Genomic DNA, 22,508 nt, shown 5'->3' on the forward strand with positions numbered 1-22,508 from the left:
TGAAATAAAGCTGCTGTAGTTCAGAGATTCATGTGGCATCACATGGTTCCTTTTCAGCAAAAGGAAACAAGTACTAACCAATCACCTGCGCAGACCTCAACACAAAGCAGCTAAAGAAGCACTGAAATAATCATTCTCCTCACCGCCACCATGCCTATAAGAAGGACAAAACACTGAAGACACTCATCTCACCTGTATGCCCGGCCAGTTGCACCCATGAGTAGCGTTTCTTGAAAGGACTGATGATAGGTAAGTTAACCATGGTTTTAATCGTATGCCATGCCTTTTTCTGGAATAGAGAGAAAAGAAATATTAAATTAGACCAATTCTGAAATCCCAATACACCACGTAGCCTGAAAATCATGCACACTGAGTTCTCCTCCCTCAGTTTGTTTGTAAAACTTTGAAATGTTCAAAGGTGGAACCATAAAACATACACTGCAATGATCATCGGAAAAAAAAGACACGCAAGAACAAGAACGGAAACACTTCCTATTATCCACAGGAAAACTGCCTGCAAGACATAAAAATGTGTCATGCTGTGCAGGTCACAAGCCTGCTTCCAGCCACACCTGACCCTCTCTCTCTCTCTGAGTCATGCAGGAGGCAGACAGCAAACTGGGAACCCACGTAAGCCCACAAAGGTTTCTATGAGGCATGAACATAAGTAGTTTCATACTGTCAATACTACTTCTCTCCAGGAGCCTTCAGCATTACCATGATTAACTGCTCTCACCAAGTCAGCAGGTGATTCTTCCTGCGAGAGAGGCATAGAAAATACCTCTCCGATTAGGCCCTGGGGTCACTCAGCTCCCTGTAACACCAGCTGACAATGTGCTGCAGGTTCTCTTCGAGACCACAAATTTTCCTGCTCCCATCTCTCCTTCCCACTCCTGTTACATTTTAACAAAGTTGGGCACTGCTCTTGCCACCTTGGCTGTCCAGCAGCGCAGCTGCACGGATACCACTGCAGGCAAGCAGGGAAACACAGCAGCTGCAGGGATACAGCCATCGGGCACATTGTGCGCTGTAGAGGAAGCAGAAAAGGCCGGGGAAAGCCAGGCAGTAGGAATTACTGCCCATAATGACCCTGGCACTCCCACCACAGAGCGGGCGATCTCCGAGGGCTTTACAAACAAGGAAGGCAGGCTCCCTGCGCCTTTCTCTAGGACATGCTGCCCTGCTGAACAAGCAGGGGCTGGTGACAGCCCACAGGAGTTTTGCACAGCGATTTAGCACTGAGGTATTTTGCTGAGACTACAGATAGCTGGTGGGTAGGCTGCATTTTTAGTAGCACTTATCAACCGCCTGAACGCACTCCCACCAAAAGCAATGGGAGCCATTGATTTAGCCAAGAAGAGTGCTGAACGCTTGAATATTCACCTTTTTAAAAATCCTATGTTCTCTAGCAGGAACTCCGGTTTAATGATTTAGCACCTAACAGCTACAGTCTTCTACAAAATACTTTACAGAAACAAAAAATACAAAAAGTAAAATTGCAAGCAATGCTATTGAGGGAAAAAGTGGTTTTCCAGAGCACATACAGGCAGGGTCACTCGTCCCCACACACAGTCACTTTTAACAGGTTTCTTGTAAGGTTCACTGATGATGTTGGTCACTGCGTGATGGCAAAACCCTGCAGCTGCGCTAGGACTCATCAAGGGACATGGCAACTCTAAAAGAAAGATCATTGGCTCCTATAAGATTTGTTTCCACAAGAACATTGTAAAATATGCTGCAAATTTAAACTGACATAACACTATAATCTCCACAGATATATACTTATTGTGAAATAAGATTGAAAAAAAAATTATCTTGGTTTTTGAAAGTCATTCAGCCTGAAATGAAGTTACTCTTGGCTTGCATAAGCCCCTTGCAACACTTCCATAAACGTACAGCGCTAGCAACAAGAATCATCCAGAGAAAGTCCCAGACATTTCAGAATTGTGAAAACTCTGCTGTACTTATGCAACATGACAGCTCCTGCTGGCTCTAGCTAACCTTCAGTTTAGGAAAAACCTTCTGCAGGTTTAAGTGTTCCACATTGCTCATGTGCAGTGCTAAACAGTGGCTGAGCTCTATCCCAAAGCCAGCTGCTTTTTAGCAGCACTGAAGGAAATTCTTGTACATCATTTAGAAATATCCATAGCCTCCCTTCTAGCCAGAAGTGTAATATAAATATTGTTACTGAAGCAGAAAAGATACTGATGTATTTAGTATAGTCTATTTGCCAGATCTAGCTGATAGTAGAATCTCTTCAGTCTGCTCTGCTGTTTCTGCTGCAGATGGACAGGGCTAAGTTATTTACAGAATACTTGAAAGTAAACTTCAACGGGAGTTCAAACATTCCCTTTGAGGAAGTTTAAGTTTTTAAAGGCTCCAGCTCAGTATCCTGAGTATCACTGCTGCCTCCCCATCCTTTAATAGAAGGAAGCAGCACTCCACATCCCTCCTATAAAGATTCTCTGCTCATCAGAGCATCCCTCTCCCAGCATACCGTATCCTCTCTGCCTCCCAATGCTTCGTCATACTGCTACACCCAAAAGCGAGGAGAAGCACAGGTTTTCAAGGAACACACGTCAGCTGTCAGTGTAGCACCGCACGCTAGTGGCTTTCCTGCCTCCACCCGCCCACTTCACCCAAGGAAGCTGCAGTTTATATTTTTGCTGTGGGTGGGAAGAAGAGCCTATGGGCCAAGCTCAGCTTCAGCTCGAGCAGCTTTGGCTGCTTGGGTTACAGCTACAGGGGATGAATATATTTGAACTACTCACACAATAAACACTGTCAGTTTGTTACAATGGCTTCACAGCCCTTTTTTCCTTAGCTCAGTGAAAGCCAGAGGCTCAAGCTAGGAAGGAGAGGACTATGCTTTGGATACCTAGAGCTGCCCCACCCTGCTGCCCTAAGCAGAGGTTCAGCAGATGCATTCTTCCCCCTGTAACTTCCAGTCCCCATATTCACTCAAGCCCTTGGCAGCAAGCAAGCAGGGCTGTGTGCTCTTGGAGCAGTGGCGCGAGTGGGAAGATGAAGACTTTTTGTGCCTGTTGTGGGAGGAATGTTTCTCACTTCTATTTCTAAAGCAAGATCTCTTCCTCTTTGTTAGCAATGAATATAAGTGCTTTTCCAACCACTGTTTCATGCAGCAATAGCAGGGAGGACTTCTGCCTATGTCCAGTTGCAGTCCACATCTCCTGCAGTCCACATTTCTTCTAGATTACTGCTCAGTCTACCTTGGTATTTTGTTCAGTTTGGTTTTCCCCATCCTCTAATTGAGTGTCTGATATTATCCACATATATTCAGAGGAAGCTCTTGTTTCTCTCTACCAGCACTACCCAAATCAGATGCCTCTGACATCACTGATGCAGTTGCATATTCCTTTCAGATCTGTATACTAAAAGGTTCCCCAGAAGCAAAATGAAAGCATTCAAAAAGGCCTAGAAGTCAAACTTGAGATGTTATCATTCTTTGATTCACTGCCGTACAAATTACTGACACACTTCATGTATTTTATACATGCACACATGCATGCATACTCCTCCACAGGAGTATGCTCCTTACAGGAGTATGCTACAGAAAAGGAAAGCTAGTTTCCAGTTGCCTACCTAGCAGAAGAGCGGAATCCAAGTGGAGGCACCTGGCACAACTGACCCCTCCAGCGGGCCACGTTGCATTGGAGGCATTGTGGCTCAGTATCTGATGTTGACCTGTTCTGTAGTATCTGGATTACTCATTTGAATTGCTCTTCCAAATGTGATGCACAGCACTAGAAAGGCTTCTTTCCAAGCTGGAGATGCAGAAAACACGTACAGACACGATGGCTAGATGGGGCGTGCAACAGTATTTCCAGCCTATTCCTCCCTGCAAAGAGGTAGCTGTTGCCTTAACGTGCATCCTAACAAGAAACAACGGGGATGTCAGCAACCGACAGCCCCCAGCTCCAGTGCGTGCAGCTCCAGCCAGGCCCACTCTCACAATGCCATGAGTGTGCAGAAGCACAGGCACCAGAGTGATGTCTGCAGAACAGACAAACAAACGCCCCAAATTCCCTGGGAGCACTCGCACCCATTCCCCAGGCACCACCCTCCCCAAGAATCTGCAAGAAGTGCTAGGCTTTCCTGAAATCCTTCTGTGAAGGAGGCCAAAACATCCAAATAGCAAAGACTATTGTCTCTGTTTGTTGTCACTGTTTTCAAATGGGGTAGTACAAATTAAGTAAAAATCTCTCTGATCATATGCTAAAATACAGGTGATCTACCTTGTCCCCTAAGGACAACATGGGCCAGGGACCTGTACCTTCCTCTGATGAGCTATTAAAAAATACATACATCCTCCTTATTTAAGGAGAAAACGACAGAACTCCTTTCTGCAAATGCCTAAAACATATACAGCTACCCTCAGGCAAGCACCGACAATCAGGTAACATCAACAGGAATTTGCAGATCTGAATCCCAATTGAAGCAAAGAAAGTAAGCATTAAATAGCTAGGACATGTAAACTAACATGGTAGCGAAGGGGAACAAGAAAAGCTTTTTCTCCAAAAATAAGAATTCCAAATCTCAGTCATAATGCAGCTAGCAAGTTACTTGAAACTATAGTGATTTGAAAGAAAAAACAGAACATAGAAACATAACAAATTAATAACAGCTCTAAAAGCATTTGTTCTTCCATTATCATCAGTAGGGTGGAGAAGCAGTCTCTTGCCCAAACTGGTAAGTAGATAATTTTGCTAGGCAAAGCAAATTAGGTAAGCAATGAACCTGGGATCCTATTTTTTTTTCCAAGAAAATTTCAGCAGTTTCTTTATGCAAGATTATGTTGTCTTTTTTTTTTTCTGTGCACTAGTACAAGCCTACGCAAGCCTATAAAGAACTATTATGACAGTAAGAAACAAAAGGATAAGGACAAATTTCTCCATAATCTCTCTTTTTTTTTTTTTTTTTCCTAAAAGGCTTTAAGAAAAAAGTACTTGATTGTCATTCCTCATAATCCATATTCTGTTAAAATCGTTAAGCCATTTAGGCTAAATTCTGCAACTCTGGGACGTGGGGACTGAAATGTGATCTGTATCACTCGTTGCCACTGCCTACTCAGTGTCTCACCAGCTCCTGGAAGGAACAAGGTTCCTCCACAGGGACTTACAAGGAGTATAAAAAGCCGTAGTTATCACAAAGTTACTACATGTGTTTCAAAATAATTCTTAAGAGCTGTGCATCCAAAACACACAAGCACCAAGTAATACCTTGTTTTGCAATCTCAGTCAACACGGTGCAAATGAGCAAATGTTTGGGAAGATGTTGGCTCTGGGCCCCTTTGCAGAGCTCAGAAACTGTGACAACAGTGACTAGAAAATGCAGCACCTGAGAATGCATCAGAGCCTGCACTGAAACTGCTTTGTGTGAGGGCCCCAAGCTAACAGTGTTACCAAGCTTGGTATCAGCTCCGTGATATCCACACAGAGGTTTTACTCATTCTCCAGTGGCTCACCTTTCTTTTGCAGGGCTTTTTGGTTGTTTTTCCCTTTCTTACTCCTTCCTTCCTAGGTCATGCACTACACTTGTATTATTCTTTTTGAGTGACACAAGTGAACGTAAAAATGTCCATGAGATTATTCTCAGAGCTGTCATAAATATGAGTGTGAACAGGTGGTACAGTCTAGTCTTGCAAAACTTAGTTCTTTGTTAATATTTATTCTTGACAACTTGTTTCTTTTATACTCTTTGTGCATTTTACAGTTTAATTATTGTATTGGTTTTATTTTTTATAGTATGTGCATTCACTTTAAAACCACAATAAAAAAAAGCTTTGATGTTTTTAAAGCCCAGTAAGTTAATTACATCCACAAAACACTTAACTGTTTTATTTGTTTTAGTTTACTAAAATTGAAAACAGTTTGAAAGTTGGTTTGTTTTTAATTCTTTATGCTCTCCATTTCACTCAAGTATTTCATTCAATTTGGAAAATTAATGTATTCAGATTTATTCTCCATTTCCAATAGTCCGTGGTTTTATTTTAGCTTTGACCTGACAGATCAGGCCTGTGCAGAGAATTTAACTACAAGCAAGCAACCATACTTTTTTAATAAACTAAAGCTAACCTGGACAAACTTTCCAGTTAGTTGTCTCACTGCAGCCACTGCTAGCTGTCACGATGAAGTACTCCTGTAAGAAATCATACTGAGCAGCCCACTACGACAATTACCAGGGTAATTTAATCACTCTAATTAGATATCCTTTTTTTCTGGGTGAAAATAATCAATAACTACAGCAACACGACAGTAATAATTACAAATAATAACAAATCATCAACACTGCAATAAGAATCTGCTGATTCCTCAAAATCACAATGTTCCAAGGAGACAAGTTGGTATCAGTATAATTCTCCCCACATCAAAGGAGTTTTCCTGGGGACAATCCTCATAGCAACTGCCTTGAAAGGTGGCTGAGGACTTCACTTTCGAGGGTGTGCAGCTCTGGGGCTGTGAACATGCAGTACACTTTGATAGGGAAATCTGGGGATTTGTGTGATATAAAGAGTATTTTACAAGATAGCAAGAGCTGTGGAGCATCATGCTATCTTTCTGTACCTACAATTTACCTATTGAGGGACTCCTGTTTGTATTCCTGTCAGTTTGAGGCTCAGTCAACTTGTCTTTGCAGACCAGAAAAAGGCAAGTGCTTAACTTGGCCACAGCCAGATCCTGGAGCAACTGATATTTTTATGCCTAAAATAAGCAAATGATATTTATCCCCGTTCTTTTTCTTTCTTATCTCTATATGTGTGTGCGTGCACATATACACACACACATAGATAAGCATAGATGCACACATTTTAAATATCTATAGCATCTTGCATAAGCTTTTCACTGCAGTCTATGAAAATTACAAGACTTTTTTTATTGTCCAGATCATAAAAGTTTCCAAGTTAACGATCACTTGGTATTTAAGAAACTTAGAAGACCTAATAAAGCATCATACTGCAATGGATAAAAAGTGAGGCATATCTGCACTTTTTCTCCCTTTTTTGCTGGGGAAACAACTTAGATATGCATCACAAGCCCTGTGCAGGGAAACAAAGGTGCAAGATTTGCCCATAGCTAAAACAAAAACTCTTCTAATAACAAGCAAACCTGGAGAGAAGGCATTTGCTTTCAGCAGCCTGTTTCTATGCTTTTGTCCCTTATTAAAGGTTTCTGTAATCCTTAAACTAAGGAGATTCTCGCTGCCAAGTCTACTACCCATGTGGTTGAATCAGATGTGAATCACAAATCAAGCCAAGGATCTCAATGGGTGGGAGGTAAAAGAGCAAGTCAACACGAAGAATGCTCCCCAAGCAAGCCCTGACAGGAGGCTGTGAGCAAACACAGTCCTTATAACCAAGTTTCCGAGAGTACTTGATTCATGTCCCAAGATAGGGTGAGGCTCTTAGAACAAATGACTTAGCTCTATTATTACCACATTTCATCTTTTGTCACTGGACTGAAAAACAGGTCCTGATGCACACAGGAAACATTACTCTTCAGCATTTTCCCAGATGAGATTGTTCATCACAAGGCCAAAAAAAAAAAAAAAAAAGCCCAATTGCCCTAAAATAACTTACATTAGTAGACAGCCCAGAGTCCAGATTCAGATTTTGCAATATCAACTTGAAAGAGGCTGTGCCCTGACCTAATAAGAACCTCATTCATTCACCAGACCATGAGAGAAGTTCCACCGATCAACATTCATTTACAATTTGTGCAAATGACAGCAAGTGGCCTTTTGTCAGGCCAGCTGCATTAACTCAGATACTTCAGCCATCACTCAAGAAATATAAACAAGGTAAGAGTGTCCTAGATCTAGGAAACTGGTAAGCAATGTGCACACGTCACACCCCTTGGGTTTGCTGGGAATCTTAATCATTCCCTTTTATCTGCTTTAGCCAAGGGAGTCCCCAGGGAACGAATGCTTGCCGCTTTCTCACACAATTGATCTTCCTGTGGTACGAGTGCCAGCTGCAGCAGGAAGGCTGATGATCAGCAGCCAGGGAGAATGCTCACTCCTGAGGAAAAGCGGCAGTGCGCGCACTGCGCATGCAACCTCCTCAGCAGCATCTCCAATCAGATTGCTGGGCAAACTGTGACTACACCTTCATCTCTCCCTCATCATCCAGCCTTCAAAGTCTACAGAAGAAACAGTGCTCAGCCTGTACTGAGCCCTTGACGCTTCCGCTTTTGCACTGAACCATGGGTGAGTGCCACAGCTGCTCAAGCAGCCTTTGGCAGGTGTATCCTCTGACTGTGGGGTTTTCATTTCCTGTTTGTATTGCAGTCAAGATGGGCTGGGCTAATTCTTCAGAGTCATGAGAAACACTTAACGCAATCTGTGGAAACAAAAATGCAAGATAGATGCCTCGGGTTCCTGCGTTTCCCTCTTTGTCATGCCTTACCAGGCATTACACACTGAGACGTGCACATTCCTTGGCTTGCTCTCCTTTGGCGTACTTAGTAAATTTGTTCAACACTCATTTTGACGTGACAAAAGGAGGGAGAAAGAAACTGAGGATCAGAATCAGACCAAAATCCTTGGGGCACAAATTCTCTGGTCCCACTTCACTGCTAGATTCCATCTGTAATGCCAGAAGCACATTCCCTCTCCGGGTCAGGGAAAGAGCAAAGTGCCACAGACTGAAAGCATCGCTCACCACTCTGCAAGAAGCACCAGTGACCAGAGCTTGCTGACTGTTGTGCAGCAGTCAGCGCCGGCATTTGTCTTCTGATCATTATCACATAAAATAGCCGCAATCTTTATTGCAATCCCAGGCCAAAAGCCAAAGGAGCCAAGGAATGGGATGGCTTTACAGCTGCACAGCCACAAAGGTTTCATTCACTTTTCTCACAAGAATTCTGTAAAAGCCACTTTTGTGAGAGGCAATACTGCTAACTAAGAGCTAGATTTCATTTTTCTCTTTTAGTAAAGGAGGGAAAGCGTTTGCTGTTTTGAGAAATATTTAAATCTCTAGCGTTCAAGAAGAGAGCTTTAACAAACCTGTATTTCCTTTGTTGCTACCTATACAACTTGTGCTGTGCTCTGCTCTGAAAAAAACTCTCCCTAATGGGATGTTCTGCCATTTGCCTCTATTAAAACTTCAGTGAAATTGAACCAAAGAAGCCCTGTCCCTATCAGGGCTCTGTCAGAACACCAGTCTTGCTAGAAACTTAAATGTTATTATCCAATAGTAAACGGAAAGTTCCTCAGCATTGGAAACTTTACTTATTTTCAGAGCACAAACATTTGAGATTTATCCAGACTGTCCATCACCTGAAACAATTTGTGGTAAATCAAACGTCACTTTAGCAGATGGTGTGAGAGAAGGAAAGATGTTTTTCTTAACCTTCAAAGCAGCTACAATCTAATTCTTCAGAAACTTTCTATGCCACAGTTCAGCAACTGTGACCATCCTCCTTATCCATACTTTGTCATGGGGCTGAAACACCTAGAAAGACTCAACTAATAAGTTAAAAAAAGTAATGAGTCTAGTATCCTATTAGACAGGACACAGAATTACCAGTTCCAGATAGGATAAGTTTTGAGGAATATCTAAAACCAAACACATACCCACCCCTCTATATACAGACCAAAAAAAAAAAAAAAAAAAAAGAAAAGAAGAGGTCCATCCTGTAACATAACACACACGATTTGTCAATGCAAAGAGAACTGAACATGACCTCAAATTCAAATGTATTACAAAAAATATGCCAAACTACTTCAGCCAGGTGAGGCTTCTGCATAACATCAAGACAGACTGTTTTTGGGCAAGAAGCCAGGAAAGAACTAGAAGTTAATCTGCCCTCGGGGTACTCCAGGCCTTTGGGAAGGGAGCTGAATAAGTGCTGTGTCTTATTTGTGAGGGTAGAACAGACTTACGTGGAAGCCAGACTGCATAGCCAGGCTCACTACCAGTTTACCACCCCAATAATTTAGTGGCCATAGGGAAATTTCCAGTTCAGACAGATAGCCAAAGGAAAAGGAAGAAATATTTTATGCATTCCCTTAATTACCTCTCCCTGTTTCCCACCAACATATTGATCACAAACTACTATTATCAGACAGAAATTGAGACTTTGTTAGACTTCTATTATTCCCTAATTATTATTATTATTATTCCCTAATAATTCCCTGAGAGTCAGACTCTTCTCTTCCTGTCCCTGGCAGAGTGGGTTAGTGAACACCTGCTGAAAGCTCACCTTGCCACGGCATCCTCGCTTAGGGGCCAGCATAGGACATACAGGGCAATATCCTGCATCCCTCCTGGCAAGCTGAGTCATGAAGGTAAGGATGCATATGGGCTTTAGTATTGTAACAACACAGGGCTCTTCTGCTATAATTCATTTATTCAGTATGAAAAGATGGAAAGTACAAGGGCAGAGTTAAGGCTGTTCCAAGATCCTATAGTTACCCATTATAGTTAATCTGCACTTTAGCCACTCTTTGCTAAGAGTTTTGACAAACTAGAGAGGAGATCAGAGACAAACAACTAAAGTTGCAGAGCAGAGATCAAAGGAACTGTATTTAGCCAAAGAGAGAACTGAGCCTGGTAATTTCTTCTAATACACAGGAAGTTTTTGTGACTGGAAGAGCAGTCAAATTTTCCCCACATTTCCCCAGGAAGGGCAAGAACAAATGGCTTCAGTTTATAACATAAAGAAAACAGTTGTGTGAGATATCTGCCTCTATCATGGTCTAGATCAGGACATCCACCACCAAGAAGGGACTGGGCCAATCCCAGTGACAATCAGCTGCAGCACTTTTTGAGAAGTTCCAGGCCCAGGCACCAAGAAAGCTCATCCTCACTAGCTTAAAGATACTTGATTTCCTGCAGTGCAGTGAATAAAGTTAGATGGTTCTAGATTTCTACATCCCAAGTCAGTCATCTAAAAAATTAAGCCTCTCCTACCAAGATTTGTCTGTAAATCAGTTTTTTAGAAATCATTGTGTACACGCATATATATACATACATATATAAAAAGAGGCTATTGACAAGTATTTATTTTTAAAATGCACTTAAATCTATTTTGGTTCTTCCCTAGACTGATAATTCAGTGTCTAGCATTCTAAAATGTCAGATACTCGCTTGTGAAAGACCTGAGAAACTCTATTGACTCTATATGGGATCTTGCTCTAGACTCATGCCCTTTCTGCTCCAGTTACAGCAAAGTGCAGGTTATAAGAGCTACACTTCAGAATAGTGTTCAACAGCTTAAGTAATTAACACTTGTAAACTACATTAGAGAAACTTAAATAAGGCACTCAAGTACCCAAATAAGAAGCAGCATAGCGTTAAGTGAAAAGCGTTATTAGAATCTAAAAATATGCCATATAAAGAACAGATCAGACGTGCAGCTACTGATAACAGTTTCCCATCTGCTCTTCTATCACAAGACAAAGTCCAGTACTCTGTCTCTCCTCCTTTGTCTCCTTGAAGCTTACACTTCCATTCACCTCTCAAGAAGGGAGCACTGTCCTGCTTCGCCTATCGGACTCCAACCTGCTGTGCAAATAAGGCCCACCCTGGGCAAAAGAATGCAAGTGTCAACACGCGATAGCGCTCTGCTGCAGAGAGGGGTGTGGTGTTTACCTACAGGAAAGCCACATCCTTCAGCAACCACTTTAATAGCTCAGAGATTTAACATAGTGGCTGTGACAATATTCCAAACCACTGTATCGAAAGGAATTTTTTAGAACATAACAAAGCATGGGTGTCTGCAAATGGAATATGACAACAACAGAGGAATTAAGGACTGAAGGAAAATGGGGAATCTCCACCCTCCCCACAGGAGTGGGGGGCTTCTGGGTCCCCTGATAATCATTTGTTTTCAGAGCAAACCTAAGATCAGAGAAACTCTCCTTGAAGTCACCATGGAGAACAATCCAAGGAATCTGGAGAGGAGGAGGACTTCTCCCTTGAGCAAAACCAGAGGATCAGAAAAGAATTTCTGCGAACAGAACAGCACAAGACAAGTTGAATTCCTCCTCCATACCAGAAGCAGGTAGCCCCAGCAGACATCGGACTATTTAAAATTTTAATTTCTATAGGCTAGTTTTAAGAAGAGAGTAAAATCCAGGCTTTATATAAGCAGGACTGACTCAACTAAAGACTGGAACTGAAACAAGGCATGTGTTCTCCTGAAGGGCTGTGGGTGTCTGAACAATAGTGTGTTGTACAGAATATGTTTCTTCTGCCCTGTAGGTAAACAAACGTGTTTACAATCGAGATCCTGGGGAATCCCACCTTTTGTAGAAGCACAAGCATCAGCTGTTGGTTATTAAGAATGTCACCCAACTTAAAATAAAGTCATTGCTTATATATAGACCATTTATCCACTACAACTTTTACCTTAAAGTGAAAGAGAACCAAATAAAAAATCAAAAATAAATAAATAAAACACCGAAAAATCTTCTACCATTGGGTTCCTGGTGACAGAATGACAAGTCAGGCTCTCCTACTTCGCACAACCACCTAGATCAGACTCCTAAAATTTGGAGTAGGTAGCATCTTCTGTGCCAGATCAGATACAGGCAGCAGAACCCAAGAACAACTAGTATCAATACACCAGAGCACAGTAGATGAGGAAAAGACAGAAAACATCTGAAATGCCACTTGCAGATGGCTTATTGCTTGCTGAGCATAAGGAGGAAGAAACCAAGCAGAGAAGCTCCTTTGCAAGCCAAGAACAATTTTGCTGCCCTGCATGCTCTCATTCTTGCAGAATACAATACGAAAACTGGTGAATTGGTTTCATTCATTCCACAGCCATCCTCTGTCTCAGCAGCTGTGGCAGCACTGTGACCAAGTAATAGGAGAAAGGACCTTAAAATCTTCTCCCAGAGGATTATAATGGAAAGGAGTGCCTGGTCTGAAATGAGAACCTCAGGATTTCATTGCTTAGTCAGCCTGGGTTTATGCAAAGGCGACAGAAAATTTGTTTATCTCAATTTCAAAGAGGAAGACTATATAAACTGGGTTCAATTAGCAGACCAGAAGAGCGACCAGAACTTGACATTTTACACTACGAAAACTAAAAGCTAGAGCATAAGAAGTTTTCCTCCTCTCTCCAGGTTACACTCTCCTCTGAACAGAGTTGACCTTTTGTGGAAGCAGTGCCTCTCCTGCTACACATGGGAGCTCTGCAGGAGCAAAGGCTGGCAAAGGAACCCGCAGCCAGCACTGCTTATCATGATGAGAACATGCAGGTCACCCTCAGCCAACAGCCCACTCAAACCCTACAAAAGATAACAAACAGCCTATCTGCGAGCACAAATGCTCGCTGTTCACACGATTATCCTTCCTATCACTGCATCACAAGCACCCAGTGGTCGAGTAAAATTCAGACGCCACCTTTTAAAATTTGCCTGGCCTCTCAAAGGAACTCTGCAGAAAGGCTGTTCTCCAGCATTTGGGTCTGTTAATCAGGAGTCAGCCTTTCTTTTCCTGTGGTCTTCTGACTGATTTGCTGCACGTCCACCTATTTCTGCAACACAGGATCCTTCAGAATGTGGCACTAGTCATTATGTAACTGTAACTTGCCTGTTGAGTTGGTCTGAAACACAGAATAGCTGCATTTTATTTGAGAATCATCCATTCTGTGCACCAAATACCATGCCAGCTTGTAATTAAAGACTGTAGCATATTAATATGCACAGACTGCACAGTCACTTCAATACTTTTATTTCATAAGCTTTTAATGCTTGATTATGTTTTCCCAATATAGTTGCTTTACATTCTATCAACTTTTTTGTTTTGTTGTTGTTGTGGGGGTTTTTTTGAGAACATATTTCCTCATGCTTTAAAGCAATAGCCTGCTTGATCATTAAGGTTTAATCATGTCTCTGTCTTTTCCACTAGCTCTCCCAATCTGTCCCAATTGCTCCCTCTGTCCCCTACATATGTCAGCAGCTATCACAACCCTCTCATCTCCAAAGTTGCTCTTGACTGGCCTGTGTTTGAATCAGGCAGCCTCCTCCTGCAACATCTCCTTACAAAACACAGGTCATTAGAAAGTGCAGGAGAGAACTGCTCCCCATAGCACATGCTGAGTGGATTTTTAAGGATTTCCTGCGCAGGTGCTGAACTTCAGAGCATCTCAGCGCATTCCAGTAGCCAAAGGCACTGACACCTGTCCATAATGTTTGATCCTTGCTTCCTTTCCAAAGCACGTGCTGCACAGTGCACTAGGGCTCGCTGAGCCGTTGGAAGGTGCCTATGCTGACCTTCCATGTCTGTGAATGATGGCCCAGGGCCTGGGGTACAGCCGCCTCCTGTGCAAGCTGCCCTGGGGAAGATGTGTGCAAGTGTGGTTCACACTCCTCTCTGCACAGCTCCAGTCTCTTGAATGTGCTGCATCCAGGCTCTGAGGTGTGCCAGCACCGCAAAGATGAGAAGCAAATACACCTGATTCAGCATTCCACCATGGGAAACAAGCACAAAGCAGAGTACAAGTACAACATGCTACCCACAGTGAGCATCACTGAGAAGAACCTCTGCAGTCTTTTTTCAACAAGAAAAAAGACAAAGAAAGCTGTGTTCTCTGTTGCAGTTCACAGTAACAAAGGCTAAGACTGGATCATTTTATCTCAGGAAACAGCAGAGAACAGCGGACAGAACCAGCTTTACTGACAATGAACAAGAATTTCCTACTATCACTGGACAACAAAAACATTCTCTTCCTATGCAGTATCCAATATAATTGACCAAGAGATATTACTCTTGTAATATGAAAGATGTATGAAGGCTGCAGCAGTTGGCATCTCCTTTGATGCAATATCACCAAGCAACAAGCAAGCTAATGCCACTTCCACTCGGCTTCTTGCCTGCACAGTTCTACAGCACTGCAGCCTCCTGCTGAACTAGCAATCATTTTGTGGGCTGATGAATGATACAGATTTCAGTGCCAATCACATGCAGGCATAAAATGTGGCTATCTGTGCCTATTCTCTAGCACCCCTGATCACACCACTGTTATCAAGGTCCGAAGTGTGGATGAGGTCAGATGGCAGATGAACTGCAGATTAAAGCTGAATGTGTGCAAAATAATGGTTGTTTTGGTAGGCTTGGGTAGGCAGTTTAAAGAGTTTGCGGTCACTGTGCCACTTCATTTGGATATTTCAGCCTGAGGATGAGGAACAGTCCTGGAATATGGCTTAATGCCAAGTTCCAGCAGAACAGTATCTGTGTCAGACTTGCCTCAGGCACCAACTGGCTTGGAGATCTTGTCCCAGGCTCCATTTTGTATCACGTCTACGATATTGTTTCAAATGAGCTGCCCAGTGGCCTTGGCCTGCCTTTTTCCTGAGCTGGCCAAAGAGTGGAAGGAGTAATAGGCAATAGTAGTTAGGTCTGACAGGTTGATGGTAGGTTTCTTTAACAATTTCACTGTTGAATGTTTTTGAAGAGAAAATTCCATCCTGTGAGGGAAGCTCAGAACAGATACAATAACAGTAATGCTTGCTATGTATTGTTCAGAAAAGAAAAAAAAAAGCATTATCCATTACCAACAAGTTGAATAACTTAAGCACAGGAAACAATCTACCAGTATGACTGCTGTTCTGATTTCACTTGAATAGCCTCTCCCTGTGCTTTACTCACTGGATCATACAGATTGAAAAAACAGAGACCAACTCCTTTCTTTTCATATTATTTTTGCCTGGGTATGTTATGGACAAACAATATTCATAAAGAAAGATCTTCAGCAGAGAAAGTTGAGGAGAACACACAAAAAAGCACACTGCCTCTGTCCCCTTTCTCGGCAAAATCTATATTGAGAGAGAGAGGAAGAGAGATAGACGCTGACTTTATTGGTGTTGTGCATAAGAGAAAATCACTTCTTCCTAAGGCATGCAGGGATAATATTATTTTTCTGCCATCACATTTTATAGATAATCACCCCAAAGGTATGATGATCCTTTAGTTCTCTGAGCTAAAGGAAAAGCACCTACTACATAAATAAAATCAGCATTCTTCATCTTCCAGAAACAGTCCAGCCTTTGGCTGTATTAAAGCAAATAACTTTATACTGTGACCTCTTCATCGAACTGATTCACTTTCATACGTTTAATATATACTAAATCCTAGCCATGAATTGACAAGTTGTTTTTATATTAACTACCACCAGTTCATTTAAAAGGCACCTTCAACAGAGCTAATAGATTAATAGTGGCAGAACCCACAAAATAGAAACAAAAATGCTAAACTTCCAAACCATTACTTCAGCCACTATTCTTTAACCTACTGCTGTGATTTTTCAGCCCTCTCCATGAACTAATGATATCCTGTGAAAAGTCTGCCTATATGAGCCCTCTGCATATGGGCACATAATCTCATAGCGGTCATTTCTTTCCTGCTTTTCAGCTGTGATGGGCATCACAAGGAGATTTCTATGTCTGCACACACAGAAAGACAATTTCTTACAATACACCTAATCCTACAAATTCATAAGAAAAAAAAAAACAGTTCTTCTGTTCAGCAGGTATTCTTTAAAATATTAAAAAGGAAAATTATCAGGAGGAACTAAGTGGTTTAGGCAGCTGATGTAAAAGAAAAAAATCTTGCAACCTGTAAGTCACCATTTGAGATATACCTAGGGTCACAAGTTATTAACTGGCAGTATATCAAGCCTCTCTCTCTCAAAAGATTTGGCAAGATCTAATTCACTCTCTAATGTAAGACAAGAGCTTACATTACTTTTGAACAGTCTCCACTGGAGCTGATACTGCTGATGTTTCAGATACACTCTACCTCTGCACACACAGTAGAAAGCAAACCATCCTCAGAGAAGGCCCCCAGGTCAAAGCAGCGGTCTGGTGACTGGGCAATGTGGGAAATCCTACATTACTGCTGCTCACCTTGCACTTGTTCTGTGTACACTAAGAAGATTTCAGTACACAGGAATGTCATTATAAATCAGCACTTTTTCAAAATAGCATAAAGCTATTCTGACAAACTCTCCCACAAGCCGCAAACAAATGAAGCCTGATATCTAACAGACTGGTGACCTACACTCCTTCATCCTCATCAAAACAAACTCAGCTTGTCACCGTGCCCTCTATGAGTTTGTGTCAAAAAACTCCAATTCCTCTCACATTTTCACATCTCTCCACAATCTCCATATTTTCTTCTCCAGAACCCTAACTCCCCTAGTACTGTGTACATCATTTTATCTCACCAGCCCACCGCATTGCATGGTCTTGCTCCTAATTGCCATCAGAACAGGAGGCACCGTGTGCTGCAGCTGGCTCCCTGGCACATTAGCACCAAGTGACTGGTCAAGATGCACATGCCAATTCATCAGTGAGCAGGCAAAACAGAAGTGAGGACCGATGAATTAATGCTGCACCTCTGCCTCACAGGAAAGAAAGAAGTACACTGACTTGGGTTTCTCTTCTCTACCCAGAGGCTGATTTGTGTGGAACACTAAAGACACCTTGCAGGAAACTTTGAAGTCTATGTCAATTTGTCTGAAACTTTCTGAAGTTCTGAAGGCTAATTGATAGACAGATTGATTACACAAGCTTTGTTTCTCTAGGAAAGTAGGCTAAAAATCCATTAAGAATCTACTTATGTCATCCCTTCATTCCCATTCTTCATTTAAAAATAACAATTCTATTCTAGTGCAATAGCTTACATAACTCTCTCCTGAGCTGAAATAGTTCAAACTTTCTGCCCATATTTATCAAGTGTGTGTGTATATGTTTTTTTGTGCATTTTGAGGTGTTCAGTAGGAATGCAAAGCAATAGCTAAAAGATGAGCAAAACCAAGTAAGCCTCAATAAATGGTTCTCTTAAACTTTTTGGATTAGTATCACCGCAAACGAGAACCGAGCTGCTTTTTCTCCAGCAAGCTGTCAGTTGTTCTCATGGTTACAGATCTAGGAATTTGGAATGACAGGCCACAGTTATGAGAATATTTATTTGGCATGTTTCTATCTAGTAAATAACATTCTCCTACAAACAGGACAAGAGATTGCTGTACATTATCATTTTGTTTATTCTTTGCAAAGACCACTTTTCAGAGTCTCCCTCCCCAGCAAAGAAGGTGCTAACCAGATTTACATATTTCCTCAAATTCCTCACTCACAGAATGAGGACAAAAATATACAACTCTTACACTCTCTATTACTATAAATGGGCCAATGGGGCTTTCGCTGGGAGATCCAACTGTACACATACATTTTCCAGATGGGACTTATCTGCCGGTGTGAAGCAGGGATGGAAAAGCACCCTCCCTATTTTTATGCAAGAGAAGGCAGGGATGTTAACTACTGTTGCAGGGCAAAAACTATTCTGTCAATTATATTAAAAAATTAATTACATGTTAAAAATATAACCAGAATATCTAACTGCCAAGATTTATACAGTTCCAGATATAGTATTATGCAAACAAGGCATTACATCAATGTATTAGCCATGCTCTGGGCTCACTATCCCTGGATTTTTAAGGCCTACCTAACACTGGGCAGCAAGTCCTAAACGTAAAGTGAAGGGTCCACAGCTTTCAATGCTTGAGATAGGCCCTTGGACCATCAGTTCAAGCCCACAAGCCTTCCACGATGCAATCAGGCCAACAGAAAGCTGCTCACATTTCTGCACCAATACAGAAGGCCTATAACCAAGAGGCCAGGGAAGGCCTTCTTCAGCTCAGGGCTCAGGCTCCCAAGGCTGCACATGGAAGCCTTGAAGCCCTGATAACAACAACATTATCAGAACTTCTGCTCTCGCAGACGACGACCCGGGCAAGTTGCCAAGGTCCCTGCTAGGGACTCAACTGCCCACCAGTCCTGCAAGTTCTGGTCCAAGCTTAGTCACAAGACTCTGGGTTCCAAATTCACATCTTACATTTCAAAAAAAGTGTCTAGGGAATTTCCATTACAAGGGAAATCTCAAAACATCAAAATTTCCCATGAGTAAAGCAAGTTTAGTCCACCTCTCTTTTGAGTTTCCTTCAGAGAAGCTTTACCCTTTGTGTTCAACACTCAGAATGAATTTTCATTAAAAATGATATATATGAATAAAATGTGCAAATTCTCCTCTAAGACTTTTTACAATATAAAATCGTTCCTCAAGTTATATTAAAATTTCTACAGTTACCTCCACATGCACATGCCTGCCTTGAAACAACAGCCTTCTCTTATAAAGCACAAACTTATCTATGTGGTCTCAAGACTACTAATAGGGAAGATAAATTCTATAGAGATGAAGCCACAGAGGTATTTAAAGTACACAGTTCCACTTTGGCATAACATTTACTCACTGTTTCTGTAAAGAAATGGTACCTCTAAAGGGGTGAGAGGACAGCCAAGTATGGGGACAGCATCATCAGAGTGCTGTCCCATGGGGAGAAACATCAATGGCAACAAGCCTGGCCTGGGCATCGTCAGATATCACAAGGCCACAGAGCAACCACTTGAGGGGAGGGGCAATGTGCCTTCCCACACGGAAACCACACATTCCTGGGATTCTAGCTCCCACCTAGCAAGTAGCAAGGAAGGGATGGACAAACTGCATGAGTGTGTATTAGGCAAATAGAATATTTGGCCTATTTTACTAATAGAAACTGTCACAAAGCTGTTGATATTTAGTTCTGGCATTTTAGAGTCACAGGTCCCAGTTCCAGTTTGCCAACTTGCTGCAGAAGTGAGAGTGAAATAAAGAACATCAGGCAGAACTCACTCCTGGTGGGCAGGTCACACCACCTTCTCCTACACTACAAGCATAGGAAAGAAACTCTGTAATTAAAAATATGAGGCATTTGATCAGCAAGACAATAATCCTCCTGAAGATACATTAAACTTGGGCAGTCTCCAAAAATATCTTTTTTCAGAAACGGAATTTTTCTTAATACTAAAGTTTCTGATTTCCCTAGCACCTAAATGAATAGGACACTTTCTCAGAGCTTTATGTATTTATAATATGACTATTTTTTGAATGCCTATAAATTATTTCTAAAGACTTTAAAAACAAAACTAATAAATAAACAACAACAACAAGAAAGCTTTTATAATTTTCTTCCTTGTCATTAAAAAGGTAATGTAACACTTCAGTTTTATGCAGTGCCTAGAAACTTCATAAAATTTAAAATGAAGTAATACAAGTTAAAGCCACTTATGCTGTATGTTTTGGATATGTCCAGGATAGACTACAGAAGAGGATATAGTTCTAACTCATGATTTAGCACTCAACAGTGAAAGTAATTTCACTGACCTCAGAGACACAAGAGCAAACCCTAAAAGGACAAATGGCTCCTTTCCTGAAGTTTTGCTTCAGTCTGTGTTCAGACAAGCTAGCTGAAAGGTGCTGCACATTTCACTGTACTGCTAAACTGTTACTAATAAATTCTTGTTCTCTATTAACCACCTACACAGCCCAGGGTTTACCTCAGTAGAATTCCTTCTCACACTCATTCGCCCCCTAGAATAGCAGGGGTATTGAGCCAAATGATTCAAAAGCCCTTTTCCATCTTGAACTTCTATTCTTCTGGTACTTATACAAAATCCCCACACACACAGCAGTTTAAAAGGAAAGCAATAAAGCTATGGAACAGTAATTGTTTCCCCCTGTACACCAGTTTCTATCGCAGGATCAAAAGGACTTTGTGCATAAATTGAGGGGTAGTATTATTGGCTCCTTGATATGGAATATGCCAAAGTACAAAAGATTTTTTTTTGCAAAGCTAGGCCACAAGTTGATGCAAACAAAGGCAACTGCGCACAGCATTTTAGCTCCTGTACTATGTGTCCTCCAGCGTAGTAAGCCTGCAATTACCATGAGAAAAGTCCACCTGGAGGTATCACCTACAAGTAGCATTATTTCTTGCTTACATATTTCTTCAAAACATATGCTCTGCTTGAAAACAATTCAATGCCAATCAGCCGGCAGGGTGAACAATTTAAGTTGTGATCTCAGCAAAGGTAGGAGGGGGAATTTGCTAAAAGCTATGTATTTCAGTTACAAAAAGGACCAAGAAGCATATTATAAAGACAGGCAAATACATGTTACAGATCATGGGGGAGGAAAAAAAAAAAAGGGGGCTAAGTGTATGTCTGTATGCCTTTAAAAGTGCAGTTTATGGGTGCAAGCTGCCAAATTACAGAGGGGATTTGCTGAGAAGAGCCCATTGCTGCCAGAAGGGACAAAAGCAGCATTCTGCCCACTCCAAGCTCCTCCCCAGCTCCTGTCACGCTCACAGCGAGAAGCAGCTCAAAAACTGACAGCCACAGACTCCGGGACTGGGAAAGACAAAAAGTATCTGCTGGTAAATGCTTGGAGGCAAGGGGGGGAGAGGAAGGGGGAGGAAAAAGTTATTTTTGAAGAGCTAATAAAAGAGAGCCAGGGAAAAACACCCAGATCAGAAAAAGGTTCCCCTAACCATTAATAAATAAATAAATCCTAATCAAGAAGTACACCTTGGCAGGCGGCCGCACACCTCTCTCGGAGAGCTACCCCTCGGGCGCATTTTTAAAGCGGGCGCCGCAGCCCGTACGCGGCGAGTCCCCCGGGCACCCGATCCGCGGGGGCTGCTCCGCACGGGCGCCGCTCCAGCGCAGCCCGGGCATGTCGCGGGCCGCCCCCGGCCGGCGGTGCCGCCCCCGGGCCGCGACGGCCCCGCACGAGGCGCCCGCGCCTACCTGGTTGCTGTCCTCGCCGTGCTCCAGGTGCACGATGCCCTGGCTCCTGCCCTCCGTGTCGCTCAGCAGGTCGTCCTCGGAGTCCTCGAGCAGGGACGAGGAGCCCGTGGAGGAGAGCGAGGAGGTGGAGAGGCGGCGGGACTGCAGGTGCGACGAGCTGTCCGTCCTCAGCCAGCCGCCTTCCGGGTGCGGCGGCGGCGGCCGGGCGCTGCCCTGCGCCTCCTCGCTCTCCTCGGCGGTGACGGTGAGCCGGGGAATGACGGGCGGCAGGACGCCGTTGGGGGGCCGGCAGCCGCGCTTGGCCGGCTCGGGCAGCTGCCGGGCGGCGGCGGCGGCCACGGCGGCGCAGCGAGCCTCGAAGAGGGAGCGCAGCTCCCCCACGCTCAGCCGCGTGCCGCGGCTCAGCTCCGGGCTGCTGTGCAGCCCCGCGCGGGGCTTCATGGCGGGCTCGGCGCCCGGCGCTGCGCTCCAGCACGAGCGGCTCGGGGCGTGCATGGGGCAGCGCCGTTGCCGCCGGAGAAACTTCTTTGTGGCTCAGCCCGCCGCCGCTGCACCGAGCGCCGCCGCCAGCCTCATGCCCAGCCCGCCCAGCCGCCCGGGGCAGCAGCGCCGACTCACCCGCCACCGAGCCCGCCGGCCCGGCGCCAGGGCCATGGGGGCGCGCTGAGCCCGCCCGCCCCGCTCCGCCTCGGCGCTGAGGGGAGGAGCGAGCCGCGCCGCGCCGCAGGGAGCCGCCGCCACCCGCCTCCGCCGCCCTTTTGGTTTCGGTTTCCCTGGGGCGGCCCGAGGAGGCGCCCTCGCGCCCCGCCCCCCGCCTTACCTCCGCGCGCCCAACGGCCGCTCCAACGGCC

The 22,508-nt window shown here is 43.5% G+C and overlaps 1 protein-coding gene across 1 annotated transcript in view; it reads right to left on the bottom strand.

Annotated features, from left to right (window-relative positions):
* The window catches only part of ITPKA (inositol-trisphosphate 3-kinase A), a 35,448-nt gene extending 13,258 nt beyond the window's left edge, over positions 1 to 22,190 (bottom strand). Inside the window, exons 1-2 of the mRNA XM_026033447.1 lie at positions 21,658 to 22,190; positions 193 to 289 (exon numbers count right to left, since the gene is read on the bottom strand). Coding sequence (XP_025889232.1) covers positions 193 to 289; positions 21,658 to 22,152 — 592 coding nt within the window. The 5' untranslated portion in view covers positions 22,153 to 22,190. The remainder of the gene's footprint in view (positions 1 to 192; positions 290 to 21,657) is intronic.
* Between the last annotated feature and the right edge of the window lie 318 nt (positions 22,191 to 22,508).

This window comes from Nothoprocta perdicaria, unplaced genomic scaffold, assembly GCF_003342845.1.
Source record: "Nothoprocta perdicaria isolate Ctin4 unplaced genomic scaffold, notPer1 scaffold_129, whole genome shotgun sequence".
Taxonomy (NCBI): Eukaryota; Metazoa; Chordata; class Aves; order Tinamiformes; family Tinamidae; genus Nothoprocta; species Nothoprocta perdicaria.